Raw genomic sequence first — 26,902 nt, 5'->3', positions numbered from 1 at the left:
CGAACTCACCTTCCACCACATGTCACCTCACTTTGTCGCTTGTCTTTTATATTCTCTGCTTTACTTTTCATTCAGTGTGCAATGTGCATGCCTCTTCTCTACTTCGCCTAGGCCAAGGTGGGTGTATGGTTGAAAAGACTACTTCAAGTCGTTTCGGCAGCACCTTCATCATCATCATCATCATCATCATCATTGGTTTATTAGCATTTTTTTTTCAATGCACTAAAAATGCGATACAATGAAAGATAGGAAGGTGTTGAAGCGACTTAAAGAAGTCTATGAAATCGGACACCCACCTTGGCCTAGACCAGTGGTTCTTAACCTTTTTTCTCCCAGCGCCCCCTTTCAAAAATTATCGTGCTCCAGCGCCCCCTCCAACTTCATATTGTAAGGAATGTAATAAAGACAATGAGTAAGAGGGAGGGCCGTAACAGCACTTCGTTGACCCCCTAAAAACGATTGCCTTGTGCACCCAAGTGCGAAAAATTTCACTAATTAATGATTGAATTGGTCAATATCATCGGGAATTGCATGTAATTTGAGATCAAATTTTATCCTCTCTCTGCTCACGTAAACACATTTACCGGTAGAGCTAAGTGAGGTGCAATGTTCCCTCTAAGCTGCGCACGTGCGCAGTGCTGACACGGTCTCTGCACACAGAAAATCTACGTTGCGCACAACAAATCCGGAGTTGTTACCTTTTTTTAGTCGTTACGCACTGTTGTCCAAGGGTCAGCGCAGTGAGTTGTTGAGTGTGCGCAGACTCATCAAAACTTAGAGCGAACATTGTGAGGTTTCTTGGAAACTGTAGGGCCCGTTACTGATAATTAAACATGTTTGGGCGGGCGAACCCGTTGGTATGACTTCGTTGCATGATGTTATTTCGTGACCCCCTGTCTGCAATATCAAAAAAATGTAGAATCGCTCAACGGGGATATCGCCCAACAGGAATATCCCTGTCGCCCAATCGTACCAAACTAAAAGACGCACACGATTTCAGATTGGTATTTCTTCACTGACATGTAATTTTTCCCTGCCAGATAGAATTCGTCTTCTGGGGTTCTGATTGCCAAGACAGGAACATTCGGTGTCAGTCACTTAGGCGCCCATGGACAATTAGACCTATATGTATTTTGAAGGCTATATGTAACGAAGTTTTCGGTGTTAATTTGCTCTGAATACTCATTAAGGATATGTCCTATCACCACATCATCTATACTGCGAAGCCATTTTTCTCCAGCGCCCCCCATACCGCCCCCCTGAGCCCAGCGCCCCCCATATCGCCCCCTGAGCGTTTCCGCCACCCTTTAACATCGCCAGCGCCCCCTGGGGGGCGCTGGGGGCAAGGTTAAGAACCACTGGCCTAGACGATGTAAACAGGAGGCATGCACACTGAATGAAAAGTAAAGAAGGTAGTAGGAAAAAGCAAGCGACAAAAATGGGGTGGCATGTCATGGAAGGCGCGAGCGATAGGTCAGACGTGGTCCGGTAATCTTGAGGATGGACTAGTATTCACTTAGTCGTAATTGGCTTGTATTTCGACTTGAATGTGGACATGCTCGTCGACTGTCGGATATCTTTTCATTGTTCATTCAGTTTCTGTGTTGTTTTGAACTGATGAAAATATAAATAATCTGATACTGATGATGATGATGATGATGATGAAGAAAGATGATTAATGATGGATAGTATACGCGTAAAAATATTTTGGAATAACTTTTTACCGGCTTGAAAATCTTCGAGATTGTTTTTGGGCACTCCGCCGAGTCGGTGACCACCGCCGCCGCCAGTTCGCTTTCATCATGACGATGGTCGATGGGTTTGGTCACAAATTGCTATTGCTACTACTATTGCTTTAGTCTGGCTGGCCAGGATAGGGAAACCAATCTGAGTGGTCTTTATGACGTTGCGGCATGTATAATGCGCAGAACAGGTGAAGGATACGGGAGGGGAGAGATGAACGGAAATCAAGTGGGTGCGTGACTGCGTGTAACTCCTCCAATAAAGCAAATCTTAACTTTCTTAAATTTTTTTATCAAATCAATACTCCACAAGATTGCGATATAATGAAAAGATGAGAGGGTTCCGAAACGATTTGTCATTGCAGTAGAAAAATTTGAATTTGAATAGAATAGTATTTATTTAGACTACTACGGTAGTACGGTAGGGTAACTCTTTATATTTATTATAAAATCATGGAATTAGAAACTTTTCTACTGCAATAGTTTCGCTTCTAGTGGTTGGAACTGAGCCAAATTTGTAATTCATCATCTCTACTGACAGCCTAACAATTTTATTGGGTCGACAGGAAAATTTTATTTTTATATTTTTCAATGTTGTTCTGTACTTCGAAAAGCCTATTTTTCAATGATAAATTCAAAACGTTCTACTGCACAAATTTCGCTTACTGGTTGGAATGGAGCAAAAGTTGGTGTGCAGCGTTTTTTTAACCAACCTATCAATTTCATCAAAGTAGCCAGTGAAATATGGAAGAATTTTTTTTTTGAACAGCCCTATTGTCCGGGTTAGAATCCCGGTACGTTTAGCGTAATATATTTGGTATGCCAAGACGGTTCTCAGCGTCACACCTATGTTTGTAGTCAGTAGAATCGTTGATGTGCACGAGACATCGATTCCATATTGGCCTTTTGTACATAGTTATTTTTGAACGTTCCAGTTGTACTTTTGAGTCGTAACTACTGGTAGTAGGATACTGGACTCGAATTGCTTGCTTAGGCCTACTCTATTGTGCTAGAACCCCTATGGTAATAATAAGATACGGTACATTGAGCTGTGGTCAAGAGCTATTGCTAATATCGATGAATAGTTGACAATTCTTTTGTCTGAAATAGTCTGAATATTTTCAACAAATTGCTATATATACGTATCTTGGCGTGGAATCAAAGTAGCCTTTGTCCATTGTAAACATTTTGAGAAAATTAACTTCATGTACAGCGACGATATTTAGTCAGTACCGTATATATCGTCATCAAGTGATATATGTTACCGTTTATTTTCATTGTGACTTGAGATATTGTAAATGTCGTCATAATGAATATGTTTGAAAAATAAATGCCGCAATCTCTATTCTGAAGCTAGGCTCGGTGGCATTCTAGTTTAACAAGATGCAAAGCAATAGTAATGCCTCTGCCAGTGAATCCGGTGGCCGCGTCAAGGGTGTTTGCATGGTGAAACCCATCGTGTATGGAAACCTGGCTCGTTATTTTGGCAAGAAGCGAGAAGAAGACGGACATACTCATACATGGACCGTATATGTGAAACCTTATCAAAACGAGGACTTTTCAGTTTACGTTAAGAAGATTCAGTTTAAATTGCACGAGAGCTACACCAATCCTTTAAGGATCGTTACCAAGCCGCCGTATGAGATCACAGAAACGGGTTGGGGTGAATTTGAAGTTGTCATCAAAATCTTCTTTCAAGACCAGTCCGAGAAGCCCGTCACTCTGTACCATCCTCTCAAGTTATTTCAGAACGAAACGAATATAATGCTAGGCAAGAAAACGGTGGTCTCCGAATGGTACGACGAAATGATATTTCAAGATCCTTCCTCGATGATGCATTCGTTACTCACATCGACGCGCCAGTTGACGCTCGGCGCTCATAAGCACGAGACTGATTTTGAGGAGCAAAAAAAGGCCACGACCGCAAAGCTTGAATCCACCAAAAGTCAAGTTCAAAAAGAAATTTACGACTACAAGGAACGGTTGAAGTCCATCCGGGAAAACATTGAGAATTTCCGACACGAAATCGCAAAGTTAGAGAGTAACGAGTCGACGGGTTCTTGAGTGAATCTATTTCATTCATTCGGGAAAATCTGTGTTTCTCGCCCATTCGGGATGTACTAGTGTGTGGCGGGGTGTCAAATCACCTAGTTCAGGGATACTCAACTAATTTTAGCAAAGATCCAGTCTCAAAAGTTGAAAATCTGCTCAGCTCAGTTGTAACTCTAATGAAATGGATTTGTCCTCCTTTTTCAGGAAGTTGAAATTGTCCTCCGAGGATGCCCAAACGTCCCTTTTTTTGCAAGTCGTCCTCCTTTGAAGCTTTGCTAGCCAGGCCATTGTACATGAATAACTAAAATGCGGTGAATGATGAGAAATCTGTACTCGGACGGCAGCCACGGCAAGGTTGACTGAACAAAAGGCTACGCCAACCTATTTAAGTGGAAGCGGATCTTTCGGGAGTCGAGTTTACACTTTTTTTTCAACTCAATCATATTTGTTGTAAATTTTTTTGATTTACCTGATTGTTCGTCCGCTATAATATCTTATGTAACTTGAAAAAAGTGTCCTCTTTGTCGGGTCTCAAGATGTAGTAACCCCACAGTTGAGTAGCCGTGACCTAATTCGACCACAATCACTTTTTTTGGAAAAAGTATGAATGTGGCCCAAAATCACCCAACCCGGCTCCATGTTCTACATTAGAATGTACGAGATTGCTCAGTTTGCCGTAATGGTGTTTATGGAGCCATCATGCCATTTTTCTCCACGCAATACCGGTGTGCCGAACGCCTCCATACCTACCCGGGCAGGATTTGAGCCCACGACTAGAGCCGGGCAAAATCGAAAACCTGAGTGATTCGATTCCGATTCGAGTATTAGGCTTCGAGCCGAGTATTTGAGCAGCGCTCATTATCACACAACAGCATGGACAATTATGAATGTTAAAATAGCTACCTTTTATGCGACCACAAACAATATTATTGGGTAGGCTACTTGGGCAGTACTGGGAGAGCACTCGACTATATCTGTTAATTACAATATTTGCCTTGGGCTCTGACACTATTGACACAGTCTTTCTCTTCATAAAGTGAAGAAAACTGAAGTTACTTTCGCTACTGAATTAAGAGAATTGGGCATGTCACCTGGAATTTCCTTCACTATGATTAGCATTTCTAGTCGATTTCACACTAGTAGGTCTAATCCTGTTAGTCTTAGTCAGCTTACTGTACTTTCTATGAATTTTTTGAATATCAGCTGTTAACTAACTAATAACTAATCATTTCTGAGTTGCATTAGGCTATGTAGGCTATTGTATACCGGTAGCTGGAATTTCATAACATCCAGCAATTGCGGGTCGTAAACTCTTTGACATTACGTAATCCGAGGGCAGACCATGTCTCTGCTCTACCTTACCATAATCTACACTGCCACTACAGCATGACCATTGCAATTTTTACAAGTAATTTCTAATACTGCCCGGTGATGTGTGGTGTTATTGCTTGATTTGATAGTCTTCTCAGTCCACCTTTCGCTACTAAAATTAGTTTATTTTTGTTGCTTCCTATTTCAGAAATCCACATTTACTGAACATCTATCTCTATTCTATTTGCATCAAATCATGGAAGAAGGTTTGTTAGAAACCAAAGAGGTCTCCACGAACGTGCCGGTGTTCCTTTTGAAGTTGGTCAGCATGTTGAACGATGCTGACAACCATCAGTTTGTCGACTGGACGCAGGTTGGTACTAGGAGATCAGTACACTATTATAGAAAGACATTGTTATGATATCAACTACTCGTCAATCAGAGATACTCCTTGTAATGAAGTATCTTAAAATGAAATATGTTGAGGCTTACTTTAGTTCAGAAGTGGAATATTGTACTGGATTTGGTTACATGTTTAAGCAAGACCAAATACTTCATGTAGGCCGGTCGTTCTCAAACTGGGGCACACCCTGCTTGGGGGGGGAGGGAGGGGGGGGGGTGAAAGCATCTCAGAGGAGGTGTGGAGCCACTTGAGAGAAATGTTTCTTTAACTCGAAATGAGTGTAATCTGCGATGAAACTTCCAAGTTTAAATGATGGTAATAATCCTAATTATATATATTTTGATTCCAAATGTCGTAATTAGGCTGTACCGTCCTTACACTAATGTTAGATTTTGACTGATACTGAACCTTGCACTAATCCATGGGTCGGAAACCTATAGCTCTTTTGATGATGCGATATGGCTCTCCGATAAATCTTTAGTTTGGCACTTAATTGGCATCTTATATTTATCAATAATGTTAAAACCTGTTAATACATTTCGTAACGTCCAGAATCTGCTATCTGAAACAAGTCTTTGGAAGGCGAAACAGTGGTGTATCCTGGGGGTATAGGCTCGGAACCCCATTTCAAAATCCTAACATTTTTGTAAAATATCGTCCGCTACAATTGCTCATTTATCAATCCAATATAGTAGTTTTTTTGTAAACAGGGCAAATTTGGTATAGATCTGTGTTGAGTGTTATATATAACATCACATCAGTTTTTACACAGAAAACATAGCGCTTACGACGAATACTATGTAGTAAACTTTGATTTCATACCACCATTACGTCATGAATCTGCAATTGTGATGTAACAATTGATAGCACTTTATAAATAGCAATGGAAGATACAGGGCCAGTATGGCTCTTGTGACGAAAAAGGTTCCGACACACGCACGTGACGCACTAATCAGAAGATGTCCCTGAATGAAGTGTAACTGGCTGGATTTTTCACTATCATCAAGTGTGGTCTGTCGAAAAAAAGTTGGAGAAGCACTGGTGTAGGCTTTACTGTGAGTTTGAATTTGTTTGAAACCTATTCTTGTATTGTTTTCAGTCTGGAAATTCATTTCTTGTCAAAGATCAAGTTCAATTCTCAAAAATCGTCCTTCCAAAGTATTTTAAGCACAACAAATTTGCGAGCTTCGTTCGTCAACTCAACATGTGTAAGTATGAGTGATTGCCGTGTTAATGGACTTGATTTTTCTATGCATCAAAACTTTTCTTATCAATACAGAACAGCATTTTGTCTCCAGTTTGAGATGCAGTTACCACACTCTTTTGCCTGAATAATTAGCACCAAGAATGGTCAATAGTCATAATAGGGGCGCGTGGGGCGGTGAAGCTTGTTCACTTTTCGCCCAAGCAGACGTAGTCAACTAAATAATTCTAGTTGTCTAATTAGACTGATAACAACCGAATTCTGGTTGAAATTGCTGCAGGAGAAGTATATCGTGCGAAACGATCCAAGCTTTCTGAACCGACATTTGACGTTCTCGTTCTTCTGTGGATCAACTTATTTGATAGGATTTGATAGGAACTGAACTTGGTTTTTGTTGGATTTCTTTCTTATTCTGGATTGACTTCAATTTACGAGTTTTTGAGAATTCTAATCTAATTCTTCTATGTATAATTTGTAAAATTCGGTCTAGCTATATTTGTAATTTATTATCTATTTAGAAAAAGCTCAAGGTTTTCTAGTTGCTCAACTCTCTTGGCTAGCCTTGATTCCTGCGGCAGATAAACGATAATGAGTGTTGCAATCCTGTGTGATTTATTTTCGTGTTTCGTAAGTTTCAATGTCGGTATCGGTATGTAATCAGAAAGACAAATGTCATAACAGAGATTCCCTGTAAAGTAAGGATTTTATGATCATGAGTTGCTATGTCAAGTCATGTTAAGTACTCATGGTCTACTCTATTCAGATGGGTTTAGAAAAATCACAGCTCTGACTCAAGCCGGAATGACTCCTGATAAAGATGAAGTCGAATTTTTCCATTTCCTCTTCCGACGCGGCGAGGAGAACCTTCTGTCACAAATTAAGAGAAAGGTGAGCCAACGCTAGTTGCGTCAAACATTGTTGTGAACGCGTATTTGCAACAACACTTTTTGAAGCGTGTCAGAATACTGTAAATCGTTCATGTCAAGCCTATGGCTAGTTGGTTAGATGTGGCCCGCCGAACGATTTCATTTGACCTTGGAGATGTTGTGTTCAACTGATTAACGGTTGGTTTATTGATGAAAAATGCTTCTAAATAAATAATCCATCGGGCATCCATTGTCTAAAACAGGGGTGTCAAACTCGACTTGTGTCGCGGGCTGGATGCGAACCTTCAGATTGCTCACCTGCCGGACCAGTCAAATGATCTAAAATGTTGGTTCAAATCTATATCCTTTGTTTTTCATTTGATCACTTTATCATCAAGCTTACATACACAATAGTGTATTACATTATGTTACGGATCATAGGGGCTCTATATTCTAGCAACAGTTATCTCAAACAACGGACTTGTCAAAGATACGACGATTGGCTAGTTGAATAGAGTTACAAAAGTGACTCTGATGACGATATAAGTTGGCATATTTCTATGCCCTCTTTGCTGTATTTGTCATCTTGCCTTACACACGCGTTGTGAGGAATACAAGAGATTTGCCTGTAAACTGGAATTAGGTGTTAGAATCATAAAGTTACTGTAATTTTCCGAATATAGTGCGCCCCCATGTATAATACGCACCCTTAAAATGACGTGTATATTCTGGGAAAAAGCCTGTACCCATGTATAGTACGCACCCTGCATTCGCAGTGCATGAATAGCTGTGTTTTAGTACGCGATGTGGTTCTGTTTTGCGATGTCACTATAACAATCATGACATGATGATCGCTAATCATAATACAATTAACGGCATTGTCTCGAAACGAGAGTAGATAGAAGCCAAAGCCTGTGAGGTCGGCGACGCGATAGTTCAGGCAAGCGACACACGACATCTTGCGCACTAGGCCTATTACAATTACAGATGCGATTGCTCAGGACCCCAGGCCAACGGTTATGTCGGGCGCGCCAGTCATGTTGGAGATCCGACTGATTACACAAGCGATTATATCTTGCGCACATGGCCTCTTGTGCATGCGACTGTTTTGTTATTATTACGTCATACAGATAAAATAGATCCTACATTTCGAATTTCATTCACCCTATTACTGACGTTTGCTAGTGATGAGAGTCGCGTTATTCTGAAGTTCTGTACCCCAAATGGCTTGTCTAAAGGAGTGACGCTTAACCATTTCTGCTCACTTCGAACCGGTAGAAGCAAAGATATTGCGGGTGAAAGTTTCGGATTCGCCAAAATAGTCCGGACTAGCCCACAATTATTAATGAAAAACTCAAATCACTTCACTTCTACGGGTTGGAATTGTGTCAAATTTGTTACAGAATTCAACAATTTCATGGAGTTGAAATTTTTTTTTTATTACTAATTCAAAATTTTCGATCTCCCGTGCCAGTCGGAATCGAGCCAAATTTGGTGTGCCGCATTTTTTCGGCAACCTAACCTAATCAATCAAAAAGGTATTTTTGAATAACCCTCATGTCCAAGTACGGCAATGTATGTTAAGCTGCTCAAAGAAATGTTATGTTTTGCAAAGCAACTTAGCTAGAGATTTTTTGAAGATGTGCTGACTGTAGCGAGATTATTGGTGAAGGCACTGGTTATCGGTATTATAGGGATCAGCTCAGAAATCCGATATCGGTTAGGCTTTACTTGGAATGCAATGTGACAGCGTTCCTTCAGTTGAGAATCATTGGGTCACTTCTGATAGCCCGAACTGGAAAGCATTTTTTTGTATGGTTGCAATTTTTGGACGAGACTGAATTTCGCCCATTCAAACACTCATATTTCTGGCACAGGTCACAAAACCTGATTCGTTAGCGCGGTCGTCAGAAGACGTCACCAAAGTTTTGGAAAATGTCAAAGAGATGCGGAATCATCAAGAAGTCATCACACATCGCATTTCCGAATTAAAACAGTATGTGCCCTCGCTACTAAACTTCTCCCTGTTCCACTTTTACTGACCAGTCCATTTTCATCAGTGAGAACGAAGAACTCTGGCGAGAGGTCATCAATCTTCGGCACAAGCATGCACACCAACAAAAAGTTGTCAATAAGGTATTGCGTATTTGTATGTTTATTTTCATTTGAAGAGACTCTTTGAGGTAGCCTACAGAATTTCAATATACAATTGAGTAGAATATTCATATTGAAATGAACCGGAATATTTTCGGCTGACACTCGTCAGGGGTAATCGTCAGCAACTAGCAGACAATGGAAAAGAGCATTGTATATATATCAACAATCGTATCACCAAATATGCTGTCACTGGTATGGAAATCGAGATGAAAATGAATTAATGGAATGAAAATTTTTGCCGCAGCTGTTTTCTTCAGAACGCCACCGTAATGGAGCTGCAATTTATTGAAATTTCGAAAGCAACTTCACGCTCCAGCAGTCACGCAGAGATCGAACTTTATATAGTTGTCAGCCGATGCTATGAAGAAAATATGTCGTACACGCCCTATGTCCTAAGGAAATAGAATACACTAGGCCCGATTTTGACATAAATCTCCTGACTGAACGTCTTCCGTTGAACGCGGTATCTAAACCACCTTGGCGTGTACGACATATTTCCTTCATAACATCGGCAGACAACGATATAAAGTTCGATCTCTGCATGACTGCTGGAGCGCGAAGTTGCTATCGAAATTTCAATATATTGCAGCTCCATTACGGTGGCCTTTTGACAAAAACGGCCGCGACCAAAATTTTCATTTCGTCTTGCCCTGCAATTTGAGACCACATCATTTTTAGAGTGCAGTGCCCATTAAACCTTGCAGTACTATTTTTAGATGGTAGGCTACACAAACTCCGTCTATTGGCAAAAACTGGGTTGGCGTAACTTCATAGAAGTAGACTGCAAGGCATCACATCATATTTTGAAATACAATTGTTGATATACGATGTCCTTTCCAATTCTCTACTACTTGCTGACAACTACCCCTGATGAGTGTCAGCCGCAAATACTCGGGTTTAGCCTAGTTCGGTATGAATGTAATATTTTCATTTGAAAAATTTTTCATTCACCTCTGCCAGTGGCGTATCCAGGGGGTGTTTTAGGGGGTCGGAACCCCCCCTTTTCAATATCCTAAAAATTGATGTCAAATATAGCCTCTAATATTTGCTAATTTATTAGTTTAACATATTCGTTTTTACGTATGAGAAGGCGAATATGGCGTCTTAATGTTATTTAAGGGGACTAAAACCCCTACAAAATATTGGAATTATGCGCTGAATTAGTCGAAAGGATAAAATAGGTCGTTATATTACGCTAATTTCATACGAATTCTACGCTTGTTCAGCTACATTTCAGCTGTGGCAGTTGCTGACGTTCTCAACTTTCTTCCTCGATTTCTCTCTCGCCTTGCTAAAACGAGAGACGCATTTTAGGAAAATCTAATCTAATTGGTCGACGCGATACGTAATTGCAACGACGAAGTTGTCGGCAATCAACATCGCCCACGAATTCGATGCACCTGCACACCTGGAAATCCTGATTAAGAATTTGATTCACCCTATCACTGACGTTTCGCTACTGATGAGGGTCAGTCGAAAAGCTTTTAGCGAATAAATTAACAATATAAAGTTATTGTTTCGCGTTAATTAAGAATTGCACGGCGTGTTGATTGATCAGCGAGACGCAGACATGGCGGCACCAGTACGGCAATGCTGTTCTCAAATTCACATTGTCTTCACAATTATTGGCGAGAAATGGCCTACGATTGACATTCACATTTCAAAATACAACCCTAGCGATCCACGTTCCCGATTGTTAGGTGGGTTGCTGTCGTCCTAATACAGGTCTATGTTGTCGCTGAGCGGGAGAATTGAGTAGGCCTAGTAAAGTTAACCTAATTATATCGGCTGACAAGTTTCTCTGTCGATCAAGTTATTATCCCAGTGTGTACTCTGTATTAATTGACTGACTTGCGTGCTTGCAATTAAGGTGTAACACGCTCAGCCGTACGGCTAGTAAAGCCATCGAAAAGCACACATTCGTGTACGACGTACCCTGTTCACACTACGCCTCTCTGTGGCGATCGCGATCGCCCTCGTTTATGCTACCGCCCTATTCCGCGCTTGTTCATCCGTTGCGATACTACCGGCCGTGCGCATAATATCGTCAAAGCCTGATAAAATCGCGCATCTCTGGCCGGAACTAGGCGCTTGGAGACGGGCGGCGTTTGCCGGCTCATGACTAAATGTGAGCATTTACGAATTTCTTTTGATCATACCGTAAAAAAACGCGATTTTCAGGCAATGTCTGTATCGTATTCGTACATCTCCCACTCACCGCAAATCTCTTTTTATTAATAAACTATAATACATCGTAAATATTAGCCATGGCGTGGAGACTAGTGATCGTAATGATGACGTCATAATGGCCAATTTCGTTATGCAAAACCCCCCCTTTTTCGCGCTCTAGATACGCCCCTGATCTCTGCCTCATTTGCCAGGCAAAAATTGGGTCAATAAATGCATCTATTAAATGGCATAGCAAGTCGATATCTGTTCCGGAGAGAAAAAGCTCTTTACTCTGGTATTTTTATAAGCCTGAGATGGGTCTTGCAATGATTGACAAAAAGCGGCTTCTTATTACCTTCATCCTGCAGTCTGCGGTGCTGTGATGTCAAAATTATGGCAATTCGGCTAAACATTGATTTCTATTTCTATGTCGAAATTGTCGTTTCATAATATAATGTCACCGAATTAGGACACTTATATAAACAATGATGATTCAGCTATTAGTCATGCAAGAAAAAAAGTCTTTCGGCATTCTGTATTTTTACCCATTATTTTTTTACGACACAATTCCGGTCTGAAAAACCTGTCGCAGAAGGTTACTGTAACTAACTGCATTGCTGGACCTCAAAAGTGTCTGGATGGGCAAACAACAATTCACTACTCGAAATATCTAGTGATTTAAAGATAGTAGGAAGCTATAAATGGCCAAGTTCATGTCTCAGCTCCATGCAAAATTCAACTATTGCTGCACTTGGAATCAAAAGCACATAAGTACATCTTGTGCTCATCTAATTATGATATATTCATCACTGATTACAACATATCACATCACCCTTTCGAGTATGTCGGACCACAACAGTGACGCAATATTTCGTTGAGCATGTCCGCATTCAAGTCGAAATACAAGCAGTCTTTACCGAATAGATATGAGTGCGCTGCGCACTCTAGATTACAGGACCACAGTATGACATAATTATGGCCTGCCAACAAATTTCCCTTCTTTTTCATTGATTGAACTTGTTATATTATCTTGTATTACTTTTCATTCCTGCATATTTACATCTTGTAGGCCAGGGGTAGCAAACTCAAAGCGGGTCGCGGGCCACTTTTCAAATATCGTAGAGGACGCGGGCCACCAGAACGGAATATGGGGACAAAGAGGCCACACTTCTAGCAACCACATTTTTAAATCCTCACGTCAGTACACCACAGTGCTCTCTAACATGGCTGATGGGCATAGTTCCAACGAATGAAGTTATATTTTATTAAATAAATACAAATTCAACATGAAATATGATCATCAATCTCATTTTATTTCGAATTGTGAGCTGTGCACGATACTTGACAGCGATTTTCAGCGACTTGAGAATATTTGTAAATCTTTATCTTGTGAGGATGCCTTGATCTGTTTTCTAGGCGTCTCGGCCTAGGCACTGTCTCTAGAGTCTAGACCAGTGATTCCTAACCGCGGCCCCCAGCTAGCCTTTCTGCGGCCCCCACAAAAATATTAAAAAATCGATTTATGAAAAAAAAATGTTTATAAAATACTCTTGCTTGGCTTGGAGTCTGGAGTTTTCAATTAGGATTGCAGGAAAGTTGTGAGTAGACTGCTAAGATTACGTCACTGCTGTTTCAATGTAATGTGCCCTAACTTTCCAGTTGAACGAGCAGTACCTATAGATATGGGTATTGACAGGACCGTAACTGCTGCACCCCAAGCCCCCCAATTGGGGGGAGCGAGCTCGAAGGGGGCCCAAAATTATTTATTTAATTAGCGTAACTTATAGAGTATTTTATGCAACTTTTTCCAAATTTTTCGCGCTCCGCGCGATTTTAAGTTTCCAAGTACCTTCATTATTGGGTAGTGTTGCAGCAAGATTTGTAGAAGTGGGCATATCGGCGTTGGCCATTACCGCGCCACTACGCACGAAGGCATATCAAGTTTTAGGCCAGTGGTTCTTAACCTTGCCCCCAGCGCCCCCCAGGGGGCGCTGGCGATCTTGAAGGGGGGCGGAAACGCTCAGGGGGCGATACGGGGGGCGCTGGGCTCAGGGGGGCGGTATGGGGGGCGCTGGAGAAAAATGGCTTCGCAGTAGCTGATGTGGTGATAGGAGTATTCAGAGCAAATTAACACCGAAAACTTCGTTACATATAGCCTTCAAAATACAGATAGGTTTAATTGTCCATGGGCGCCTAAATGACTAACACCGAATGTTCCTGTCTTGGCAATCTGAACCCCAGAAGACGAATTCCATCTAGCAGGGAAAAATTATATGTCAGTGAAGAAATACCAATCTGAAATCGTGTGCGTCTTCTAGTTTAGTACGATTGGGCGACAGGGATATTCCTGTTGGGCGATTCTATATTTTTTGATATCGCAGACAGGGGGTCACGAAATAACATCATGCAACGAAGTCATACCAACGGGTCTGCGCACACTCAACAACTCACTGCGCTGACCCTTGGACAACAGTGCGTAACGACTAAAAAAAGGTAATAACTCCGGATTTGTTGTGCGCAACGTAGATTTTCTGTGCGCAGAGACCGTGTCAGCACTGCGCACGTGCGCAGCTTAGAGGGAACATTGCACCTCACTCAGCTCTACCGGTAAATGTGTTTACGTGAGCAGAGAGAGGATAAAAATTGATCTCAAATTACATGCAATTCCCGATGATATTGACCAATTCAATCATTAATTAGTGAAATTTTTCGCACTTTGTGCGAATAGGCGGGAATAGCTGCCCCAGTAAATGGACACCCAATGTAGATACCTAATAGGCTATCAGCAAATAGCGGACGGCCTAATGGGGGTCTGGGAGTGAAGTCCCCCGGAAGTTTGGTTTATCACCCGATGGGGGCCAGGACCAACGTTTTTTTTTATGGGGGGGGGGGCTGACGAAGTGCTGTTACGGCTCTGGTAACGAATAATTGTACCTGCGGGAACGCCCGAATATGTTTAATTATTAATTACGTGCCCTTTATCTTCCTATAAAATAGCTCACTCAGTGCTACTGGTAAATCTGATTACGTGGGCTGAGAGGCTAAAAAGTTTATAGCGACTTATATATGTAATTACCACCTATTCATTCATGCATTATGGAAAATTTTCGTACCTAGGGCGACCAGGCCACACAAACTTTGCTGACTATCAAAATCACGATATGGGGTTTGTGGGGGCGAAGTCCTCAGAAATTCGGTTTATCACGCTATGGGTGCGCAAGGCAATCGTTTTTAGGGGGGTTAACGAAGTGCTGTTACGACCCTACCTCTTACTCATTGTCTTTATTACATTCCTTACAATATGAAATTGGGGGGCGCTGGAGCACGATAATTTTTGAAAGGGGGCGCTGGAAGAAAAAAGGTTAAGAACCACTGTTTTAGGCAATGTAACATGCGACTCCAAGAAGTGTGCCAAAACGATCGGCAGCGTGGAAACGTTGGCCGAAAAGGACTGCCCTTACGCTGACCGAAAACTTCGCTATGTATATACAAAATACATATAGGTAGCCTATAATTGACCATAGGCGCCTAAATGACTGGCGCTGAATGTTCCTGTCTTGGCAATCTGAACCTCACGAGACAAATAGGCTACCATCCCGCAAGGAAGAATTATATGCTAGTGAAGAACTACCAATTTGAAATCGTGTGCATCTTTTAGTTCAGTAATTTGGGCGATTTTATATTTTTGATATAGCAGACTGGAGGTCACGAAATAACATCATGTAACGAAGACGTACCAACGGGTCCGCCCGTCAGAATATGTTTAATTATTATTATTATTTACAGTTTCCAAGAAACCTCACTCAGCTGTACCGGTAAATCTGACTACCTGAGCAGAGAGGACAAGTAATTGATAGCAATACATATGCAATTGCCGATTATATTGACCGATTTAATCATGAATTATAAAAAATTTTCGCGCGTGGCGCGATTAGTCGAGAGAAGCTGCCTAAAACGGACACCAGATTTAGATGAGAAATTGCAGTAAACAGCCATCTAGCCTGAGAGGGGCTGGGAGGCTTCGAAGTTTGCTTTATCACCCTATGGGGGCCCAAGAGTAACGTTTGGGGGGGGGCTGACGAAGTGCTGTTAGGGCCCTGGGTATTCATAACTAATTTGCGGATAGATGTGCAACAAGTGACTCACGATTGAATACGCCGAGATGCGTACTGCTTAGCCGGCAAAAAAACAGCATAATTGGTAGTCCTATAGCTCGCGACCCAAGCCTCCGAATAATTTGATATGACGGTGTTTATCGAAATGAGGTGTCGCACTGATTCCAAAAATACGTATTTGTGACCCCTTTTCTAGTCCAACATGGGTGTTTGATGTAGACACGGCTGTTTTCTATCTTTCATTTTATCCCAATCTTGTTGCTTCGAACTGATGAAGATATTTGGAAACGAATGAATGAATTGATCTTGTCGTTTTCTGCTTTCAGCTCATCCACTTTCTTGTTAACCTCGTTAATCAAACTGGAATGGGTGTCAAAAGAAGATTGTAAGTTTCTCTCGCTTGCTTCGCACTTTCCAAACTCATGTGTTTCGTTTGTCAGGCCTTTGATGATTGAAGACGGCCAGCCATCTTCGCAACCTCCTGAAAAATACGCGAAACCGACCATCTATGTGGAGGAGAATCCACCGCCTTTACAACTGACGCAACCTCCTAGGCCTACCGTCTCTTTTCCTGCTAGCAATGCCGCTGCCAAATCCCCCAAAGTAAGTGGAAAGCGGTGTGTATTTTGGGTCTGAAATTGTAATAAGATTGACCAAGGTAGTTTATGAACTGAGCACATCAACTAATGTGTATGACTGTGAAAAATTGTTTACCCGAGAGATTCGACCCAGAATCAAGTGTGAATTGTTTGTAATGATTCAATTCGAGTTGTTAGAGAGGATTCTTTCACGTACCTCTACTAAGAAGTAATGAATCAAGGACAAAAATAGTTTTGATACTCTTTTCCACTGTGAGAGCCTTAAGAGCCTAGATTGGTCGTACGGCAGCATATAGAATAATGATTACGGTGCTACGCAAGTGATGACAATTCTGTCAAGTTGTCTGTATTGTCACAAAGTGCAATGAGATAGTGATTGTTGAAAAAATACCAAATCCTTTGGAATGCGACATTATATGTTTTGATCAGAGTCATTCCATTTCAAGTGATCCAGAAAAACGGAAAAATGCAACCGATCAACTCAAATTTTTATGAAAATCGGCATGCTAACAAAACTTCACTTTCTGATTTCAGAAAAACAAATTTTATCAAAATCGGTTAACTAGAATCCATGGCAGATATGGTCGTTCAAAATTTCCTGTTTTTGTGATCGCTCAAGCAGAAAATATGTATAAAATTTATTCATGTAATTTGAATTGGCCATATTTACATCAGATTAAGGGTATTACTGGTGATACTTTCAAACTTGGTCATTTGCATCTGACTTCATATACTCTTACCCCTATTTTGACACCTGGGGTTGCATGGTTTGACCTTTGTACCTTCAGAAATCAGTGGCGTGTGACATTTTCAATTGCGAATATCTCTTGCTGACCAGGTGGTATCACCAAGTGTGAGGTATCGTTGGAAAGCTTTTGTAAAGGACTTTTGAAATCAACAATAATATTGGTGGGGTATTAATCGAAACATCGAAACATTTGTTGTAAAACAGTCTTGAAAAAATTGTCGAGTTTTTGATTTCACATGAAAGGTATATGTTTGAACTTTTCACATTATTCATACTGAGATGACATCATAATGATTGATACTGGAATGGAATACTTGACTCGACTCGACATTTCAGTAGTCTCAAATCGTTAGAATTTTCACTTATCAATGGCTGCCGTTGATACAATATGGCCAAATCACTCGTTAAGAATGCTGAAATTTGAACAATGCCAATACTTGATCCATGTATTTAACCTATGCTAGCTAAACTTCGATGTGCAGCTGATTCATATCGTCACATTGAAGTCAACCCGGATATTTTCCGCTGGCGTTTGTCGGGGGTAATCGTCAGCAACCAGTAGAGAACGGGAGAGAACATTGTATATCAACAATCGTATCACCACATTTTCGCACCAGTGACGTCATATTTGTGATACGACTGTTGATATACAAATTTCTTTCCAATTCTCTGCTAGCTGCTGACGATTACATCTGACAAGTATTTGAGCTCTACTGTGTATTGAAGTTCTGTACCTCCAAGAAGCTCTTGAACGTGTTTTGAAGAAGTGCATTTCATATTAACCCGAGTTGAAATTTTGACGCGGTAAAGGTATTGAAAATTCAAATGCGGTTGTTGATATTTTCCAAAATCGTGCTCATTTCGTTCGTAGTTGTGGCCTGAAACTCTGTTCTTCCTTCCAGGTACCGAATGTATCCGGGCCTTACATAACTGAAGTAGCGAGTGCGACAAATGCCAGCGAGATGTCGCCCAATCATATGCTGAGGCAAAGACATGTTTCTCAGCAAGAAAAAGGTGAGGGAGACATTCTTGTTACAAGTTTGACATCCCTGCATTATTCGAATGCAGACTTGTGCAAACCACCAATCTTGTTTGCTGAGTGCCAACCAGGTTTTTTGTTGAGTAGTCCTAGTTCTCTAATGTACTAGTCCTGGTTTTAGGTGCGGATTTTGAAAAGTGATTAGTTCTGGCTTTAGTTGCGCATTTTCAAAATTCAGTAGCTTGTGCATGTGTGACTGAAACGTGTGCTTTTGGTGTCTATATAGACGCCGAGCAATACGTGCAATCTACAAACATTGCATTCCCCGAAGAGTTGGACGACTTGATTCAACGACCACACTCCTATGACATCACAAAGATTTCGTCTCCGGTAAGGATTTCCTATCGTAGGTATGACTGATGGAACACTTCTAGCTCCATAAAAGATGCTGAAATTTGCAATTTTTAAACGATGTTGCTGTTATTACAAGAGCACTGGCAAATAGCATTTTTGAGCCAATATTCAAAAGACATGGCATGTAGTTTGACTGGCGTTTCCAAAACTTCAGAGCGTTTATTTGTACAGCTTTGCAACCGTTGTGATTTTACTCCAGGTTTTACCTACTTAAAGTCAGTCGAGCAGTTAAGATTTTAGACTACTTCTACTTGGTTTCCATCAGGGCTTTGGAGCCGGAGCCCGGAGCCGGAGCCGTGCATTTTCACCGGAGCTGGAGCCGGAGCTGAACATAAAATTCAGCCGGAGCTGGAGCCCGTTATTTGAGGTCCGGCTCCGACCTATTTCATAAGATGCCATTATATACATATGCAAACAACCACATCTGCTGATTTATCATAATTGAACAGCAGGCCTGGATTTTAATGCTGTGCACAGCAATGGCATAAAGTGCGTTCTAGTGCAACTGATGTTGTCTACAATTGACAAGTATTCAGTATGACGTCACAAGCCGGCACGGTGGCACCTATATGTCTTCGTTGCTACATCGGATGTTACTGACGGCTGACAGACTCGAGATTACATTAGATAACTAACCTATGGGTAGATTAGTAATCTATATAGACCAGGAATCGCCAACATTTTCGGCTAAAGGGGCCCATGCAATTAACGAGCGAGTGTGCGGCCCACTAGCCGCGCCAAGTGGGTAAAATTTTCTAAGTTTATGAATAAACTAGGTCAATAATATTATTACTTGAGTATTGCGGGTCTATTGTATACCCCCCGCTAGGGTCAGTTTGCAAGGACACGACTGTTCGGCGTCTGGCCACATCGATATCGAAGGTCTCCGATAATATGCGACAATAATGTTGTGCCTACATTTCACCGTCGACGATCTTTATGCGAGCGCAAACGCGAAAAGACTTTCTTGCGTAATTACGAATACAGTTAGACTCAATCGGGTAAATTGGGCGTTTTTTTCATTGTCAGTAGGGGGTAGGCTACCAAGCAAGAAATCGTGTGACAATTAAACACGCGAAGCATGAAGAAAAATTTCGCTACTATTTTAGTTTATTGTTATGTACGACGATTTACTGAAAATGTGATTGGACCCTGGATCTGCCAATGCGTCGGAACTGATATTTTAGTCATCAACATCCCAAGTGTCGCAGTCAGAATCGTAATTTTTGGTTGGCATTGCAAGTTCACAATCTGAGCAATTCATTTTCGATAATATAATAGGAAATTACCTCGCGGGCCACGCAAAACCGCTCGCGGGCCACATTTGGCCCGTGGGTTGACAACCCCTGATAAAGATAGGCCCATTCGATAATTTCAGAGCCGGAGCTGGAGCCGGAGCAGTGGTAATAATGCGGCTCCGGAGCTGGAGCCGGAGCTAATGTATGATAGAAGAGAGCTCCGGAGCTGGAGCAGTTCAAATTTCTGGCTGCTCCAAAGCCCTGGTTTCCATGTTTTAGAACAGTAGTAGGTCAAGAGTACGTACTCTTTTTGCTCGGGAATTGCTACTTCTACTTGACTACAGAAGATGACTGCTTTGAGCACATCTGCTTGTACGCAACAAGTAATGGATGAATATTCTAGCTCTGGCAGTATCAGATTATTATAGTTCTGAATCCCCACTACCGTGTTTAGATGTCACATATTGCCGATCTTTTTTACCTTGAATGGCTGACTCCGATATTTCTTTCAAAGTGTCATATCGACTCGATATGATCGGCCAAATGATATTCGACCGGGCTCCAGTTATCATTTGAGCCTGATGGATATCTGACTCCATCGAAATATCTGTATCGGTTAACTCCTGATCATGATCACACAGTCCAATAGCTTGTCACATACAAATACAAGTAGCAATACGCAATACATGTCAAAAGTACTCTAAGTAGAAGTAGAAAATGAAATGTCTGAAGAATAACCAAGTAGTCTTAAAAAGTAGAAATGATAAAGGGTTCGCCTACCTCTAGTTGAAAATCTGAGGGGGGCTGCATTGAAAGGCGCAAGATGCTTCTTTATGGCAACACAAAGTGACTGGCGACAATTCAAATCGAGCAATCTTCGAAAATATATATCACACTGGGACTACCTCACCCAGTCGATGTAACGATTTTGCTCACAAAAAAGGTCAGAACCAATCCTGAAAGTACTTTCCACTTTATCAAAGCCTAAGATTTACTTTCACTTGTATGCGAGTAGCAGCACTGACCGGCTTTATATATTTTCCAGAACGATACATCAAGTTCATCCACATCGAAAACAGCAACTGTCCCCGCGTTGGGATCACCCTACGAAATCACCCCATACTCGCCCAAGAGCGACAGATTATCCCCGTAAGTTTGTCACGTTTGACGTCTCTCAGTAAGGTTTCATTTTTACTTGTTATTAGCAGAGTGGACCTGAACAATCACGTGGATATCATGCAGAAGAATATCGACAGCATTCAAGACTTGCTTTTCGACAATCAACTGCAACTTCCGCCCGATTACGGCTTATTTCAAGAGGTAATGCTTCAACTGTATTCTAAAATAATGCGTGCACCTTGTGATAAAGGCTTCCATTAGTCATGGTTGTCATTACTTGAGTCATTTTCTTAAAAATTGAAAATGACTCGACTCGATTTGGGTCAATTTGTGACTGTGATATATGTGTTTGAATGAACCCGTTAGGAGTAGACGTGGTGAAATTATTCATCCTTGGTTATCAAGTAGAAGTAAAAGTAGCGACATATATTCACTCAGGTACAAGCAGAAATAGCGATTTCTTTAACCGTTATTTTGGCTAAAGCACCGGAAACTGTTCAAGTAACGTGGTTTATGAATATAAGTGGCATTGTGATTGTGGCTACGGGGGAAAAAACGAAGCAACGTTCGCAGGATCACATAAAAGAGCACATCTTTGGATTTACGCTTGTTGAAAGGCTCACCCTTAAGGCCTTAACTCATCCCCTGAAGCTTGATTGAAAAGAGACAAAGGCTATAAATTCTGCCATTGGTAAACATTTGTTGGATAATCCTGTTAGCGCAAAAAATGACAGATTTTGTGTTGCCGGGAGAATCCGTTCAGTTTCATTTGGGTGCTTTGGAGTCTACTTCTATCACGATAGTCTAACTAAGTATGTGCCAACAGAAGAATTTCGTGTAGGCCTACCATCTAAAAACAGTTCATTGAGTTTAAGCGCTCTCTTTGCTCCGATTTTCCGAAATATCATGTTGGTGACGTCATATTTTGTGATACCAGTGTTGATATACAATGTTCTTTCCCGTAATCTCTACTAGTTGTTGACGATTACCGCTGATGAGTCGAAAATATTGGGGTTTATTTTAATAACAATATACTATGCAATTGTCGATGCAATTGTATATTGAAGTCTTGTACCTCCAACACCGGGTTCAAATTCTTGTTAGTTACCATAGCTACATTAAGAATTATACGGTATGGCCCTTTCGGGGAATACTTTGTTATGATGGTTTAAACTGGATTACGATGTAGCATATACCTGAGGCTACATACCATGGTTGTAATACACCCGGTAGTACATAAATGAACTGGCTTCAAAATAAACGCGTGTCGAATTTAGTTTATACATCCCGGGATCCCATGGTTTTAGTCCATTCATTAACGTTCAAAAGCAGGTTTTATTGTGTACATTTCAAGCTGATTTTCGCAGGCCGTCAGCCTTATACCAAAATCGGGATTTGATGTTTTCATGATTTGGTCTGCTCAGTGTGATTGTGGATGGGACTCATCTTTGTATCCTTTCTCGTGTGAAATTCAGAAGAGCTTTGCCATGTTGGTATGGGACGCACAAATCCAAGTTCTGCCGTGCTCGGATACGTGCAAGCCATAGCAACAGGTCAAAGCTGCTATGAATTTCGAACAAGATAAAGTTCTTCCAGATACTTGCATGTCTTCGACTGGCGTGTTCTCATAACACATTTCCGCATTTTATTCTCAGCTCTTCAGCTCCAGTCCCAATAATATGCTTCCTAGAGAGGTGAGTTTGTTTCGATGTACATTGGCACTGTCAATTTCAATCAACTTCTCTTACTTTCAGGACGAACAAGGATTGTATGAGTCACCGGCAGGTTTGTGGATATTTCTATGTCTAATTGTTACGCCTTGAGTCCGGCCGATATTGTAGTTTTGCGCCGATGCCGGTAAGGCCGACAACTAACGCCTTTACCGATAACCTCGATACATTCAGCCGATATCTAAACAATGTGGAATCTAGCTTTTAAGGCGCATTTCCATAACTCGGCAGTTTTTAGAGTGCCCAAGTAGATTTTGCCTGCTTGCACTAATTCAGTGGTTCATAAACGGTGGGGAATTCAATGATTTCTGGTGGGGAATAGATGCATTTGTTCAAAATTATATACAGGACAGTCTACATAATCACGGAGACACAGACACAATTACCGTTACCAGTCAACTGCTCTGGAATGTATGTATCAAAAATTATATTGCGTTGCGTGTAGTTCACAAAACCTCATTTTTAACTCTGGATGGCCAATCATGGCGTCACAAACGCATCCAGCACGACTGGTTTGATGTGAGATAACGCTTTCGCGAAATTTTGAGCGTTACTGGTATCGGTTCACAATACGTTTTATGTTGCAGTTAAAGGCGATTGTCTTGCGTAGGCCTACTGGTGATGTTGTGTGTCTTGTGTAGTCAAAGCAGCAGATAGCTGCTCTGTGGTGACAAAAGTGCTGGGTAGTGGGGAGCAGGACCGAGCTCGAAGAGGCCCAAAATTATTTCGTGAATAAACCTATTTTAAGTATTTTTTTGGAAATTTATGCCACTTTATCAAAAAATTTTCGCGCTGCGTGCGCGATTTAATGTTGCCAAATATCTGATTATTCGGTACCCTTCCGCCACGATAATCGTAGAATTTATAGAAATGGAGACTTCGGAGTCGGCCATTACTGCGCCACGACGCACCAAGGCCATGTAACATGCAACTCCGAGAAGTGTGCCAGAACGATCAGAAGCGAGAAGACCTTGGCCGAGAAGGAATGGCTTTGTGGTGACCGAAAACTTCGATATATATACAATATAAATATATGTTCAATTGTCAATAGGCGGCTAAATGGCTGGCGCCGAATGTTCCTGTCCTGGCGATCTGAACCCCACCGGGCAAATGCCATCCCACGGGGAAAAATTATTTGCCAGTAAAGCAATACCAATTTAAAATCGTGTGTGCCTAGTTTGGGTGATTTCCATATCTTTTGACATAGCAGATATAGGAGGTCACGAAGTAGCATAATGTAATGAAGTCATGCAATATACCAACGGGTCCGCCTGAAAATGGTTAATTCTTATATTTAGGGGTCCTACTTTTTCCAACACACCTCACTCAGCTCTACCGGTAAATCTGATTACGTGAGCAGAGAGGGGATAAAAAATTGATAACAAAATATATGCAATTCCCGATCATATTTACCGATTCAAACACAAACTATATAAATTTTTCGCGATTCGCGCGTTTAGTCCAAATAAGGCGAAGCACTAAACAGTATACCCAATGCAGCTGATAAGTGGTGGGAAAAAAGCGTACATGCTCACTGGCTCAGCGTGGCTGAGGGGGTTCTGGGGAGGGGGGTTTACCCACCAGAAGTTAGGTTTATCACCCTGTGGGGGCCCAAGATCAACGGTTTTTTGGCGGGGCTGACGAAGTGCTGTTACGGTCCTAGTGGGGAATGAAGGCTCGGAATAAATCTGAAGTGGGGAATGAAGACAAAAAGGTTGGGAACCACTGCACTAATTAATCAAGCGAGTGTGATTTTAGAATACTTGCGTACTCTGAAAGAGAAATACTTGGTCATGGTCATGGACCGCCTGTGTGCTTGAGTGGCATCACGGATAGGTTTAGAAAAAATCGAGTGTTAGGCTTTGAGTCGAGCATACGAGTGTCACTCGTTATGAATTCACGGCAGTATGAATAGTCCGGAACGTTCAAATGTGTAATGCAACCACAAAGAATAAAATCCCGATTCTACATGACGCTAATAATAGTTTGTTTGTTTTTTCGACCATAGCTTATTCACTGCACTTTGTGTCAATGCCGTGGGTCGATCACGGCTTGACATATATGTCATTTCCACAAACGTGTGTAGCTTTGTGCTAACTGATTCGTATGCTGCGATACGACCAATCGAGATTTACTGCCTTCCATTGCGGAAAATAATATCAAAATTTTAATTGCCGTTGATAAATGAACTCTCAAGGACAGCAGACAGAGAGCGTTTCATATCAGTACTTGCAAAAATATTTTATCACTTCTCGCCTCGCAAATGCTCGATTCAGATTCGAGCATTCTAAAATTTCAAATGTTTTTAACCGGCTCTGATCACTGATTGTAGTTGTGTCTCACTTGGCTGTGGATTACGCACCCCCAAGACCCCAATGATGCTGTATCGATGCATGGACTTCCCAGGGCCTATTTTGACATGTATTCTACAGGCAATGAAGTGGTTCTCCATCCTGGCATGGATCAGAAAAATGCGGACGATGAGATTGACGCCGCTCTTGGAGACATATCACAGTTTCTTTGACGGCTACAGCTTTCAAGGTTCTGTTGCCATGGAAAGATTCGCAACGTGCGATGGTGTTGTGGCTGCACCGCGCGTGACTTGGTCCTCTGGTTTCGTTTGGCGGTGCCTGCAACGCGACTCACTGCGATGTGCTTTTATTGTACATGAAATTGCTACATAAACATCTACAGTATTCGTGCGATTTCAAAGTTTTGTAAAATTACACGCTCCTATTTTGTGCCGTGGACTTGTTTGTGTTGATCGGGTCAGAGTTTTACCCCGATGGACAATGCTAGGCATTGTATTATTCACAATGGTTGCTCATGCGACAGCTGCCACTGAAAGTTCTCCGAAGCATAAACGCATCGGTCTTGACGACCAGGAAATGATCAGCTTTTCCAAATTAGATCAGAATTACAGCATATACCAGTGCTTTTCAGCCTGTGTGACGGTTCGCACTTGTGCGAATTAAAAAAATTGCAGTGCGAATGAAAATCTGCATCAAGTGCGAATGAATATAGTGATTAATTGTTAGTTTTTCTGACGTGGAATAATTCAAATAAACCTAATAGGAAATGTAAGGTCAGCGTAACTTTTCACAGTATATTTCACCAAGATAATTCTAAGACAGTGGTTCTCAAACTGGGGGGCGTGAAAGCATCAGAAGTGTGGCGCAAAAAAATTTACCAGCGATTTCCTGCTTGTTGCTCTGTATTTAGTCTGAATTTCACATTTAAAAATCTTACGTCCATAGTCGTAACCTTCCATGCAATCAAACTATCCGTCAGGTTAGCTATCAACCTGTTGGCTATCAACCTGGAGTGCGAAATATTTCACCATCATAAGGGGGGGGGCGTGTCTTAAAAGGTCTGAGAACCACTGTTCTGAGGTAAATACTTCCTGTATTATTTTTATCTTTAATATCTGGCGCGACATATCGATCTCAAGGCCCGCACAGTTTGAAAGGTTTCAACTGCTAAACATCACAGATATCCTGAACGAGATTGACATAATTCGGACCACGAGTAGGATTCCAGATTGGCCACTCCAGTTTTAATTATATCAGTGATGTACTTATAAAAACCGATTCTCGCGTGTCTTAGGTAGATTAGTTCTCTGTATGCGTAGAATTGGGGCATTTATTTATCTACACATAGTAGAAGCGTGTCTGAAGCTAACATGGTTATGATTCTGTGAGCATTGTGTGTTCTGCGGAGCTGAACCAAAAGTGGAATTAGTAAATCTATCAGTGGCGGCTCGTCCTATATGGCAACTGGGGCATTGCCCCACCTAAAATTCTGTTCAATAACAATTTAACCATTTATAGACGCACAGCAATCAGTATATACCGAGATCACGGCGAAACCCGCATTATTCTTGTGCTTTCGCTAACAAATGCCCATACATAGCGAAGTCTCTGCGAAAATCGAATTCTCTTCTGTGTTTTCGCTTTGTGAATGCCTAGCCGGGGCTTGCCCCGGTAGCGCTCATAACAAGCTTTCACTATCTATTCTCTCAAAGCCGCGCACAATAAAGAAACGGTGATTTACTCT

The 26,902-nt window shown here is 41.5% G+C and overlaps 2 protein-coding genes across 3 annotated transcripts in view; both read left to right on the top strand.

The window, feature by feature from the left end:
* Positions 1-25,587, top strand: part of LOC145457464 (heat shock factor protein 1-like) — a 68,302-nt gene extending 42,715 nt beyond the window's left edge. Inside the window, exons 2-15 of one of the 2 annotated variants that reach the window (XM_080335681.1) lie at positions 5,315-5,478; positions 6,608-6,716; positions 7,476-7,600; positions 9,456-9,574; positions 9,639-9,714; positions 16,346-16,404; positions 16,460-16,622; positions 18,269-18,380; positions 18,632-18,735; positions 21,043-21,146; positions 21,203-21,317; positions 22,772-22,810; positions 22,871-22,901; positions 25,279-25,587. In XM_080335681.1, coding sequence (XP_080191807.1) covers positions 5,362-5,478; positions 6,608-6,716; positions 7,476-7,600; positions 9,456-9,574; positions 9,639-9,714; positions 16,346-16,404; positions 16,460-16,622; positions 18,269-18,380; positions 18,632-18,735; positions 21,043-21,146; positions 21,203-21,317; positions 22,772-22,810; positions 22,871-22,901; positions 25,279-25,370 — 1,365 coding nt within the window. In that variant the 5' untranslated portion in view covers positions 5,315-5,361 and the 3' untranslated portion in view covers positions 25,371-25,587. Of the gene's footprint in view, positions 1-5,314; positions 5,479-6,607; positions 6,717-7,475; positions 7,601-9,455; positions 9,575-9,638; positions 9,715-16,345; positions 16,405-16,459; positions 16,623-18,268; positions 18,381-18,631; positions 18,736-21,042; positions 21,147-21,202; positions 21,318-22,771; positions 22,811-22,870; positions 22,902-25,278 lie in introns of those variants that run through there. The other variant, XM_080335682.1, reaches the window with a different exon arrangement.
* Positions 1,793-5,316, top strand: LOC145457465 (YEATS domain-containing protein 4-like). The gene has a single exon (XM_080335683.1). It carries the CDS (start codon positions 3,126-3,128, stop codon positions 3,804-3,806), a length of 681 nt encoding a protein of 226 aa, XP_080191809.1. The 5' UTR covers positions 1,793-3,125; the 3' UTR covers positions 3,807-5,316.
* Positions 25,588-26,902: the final 1,315 nt, after the last annotated feature.

Source organism: Botryllus schlosseri, chromosome 15 (assembly GCF_051294905.1).
Source record: "Botryllus schlosseri isolate E-star chromosome 15, Bs_hap1, whole genome shotgun sequence".
Lineage (NCBI taxonomy): Eukaryota > Metazoa > Chordata > Ascidiacea > Stolidobranchia > Styelidae > Botryllus > Botryllus schlosseri.
Note: the sequence above shows the minus strand (reverse complement) of the source record. Positions and strands in the feature narration are given on the sequence as shown.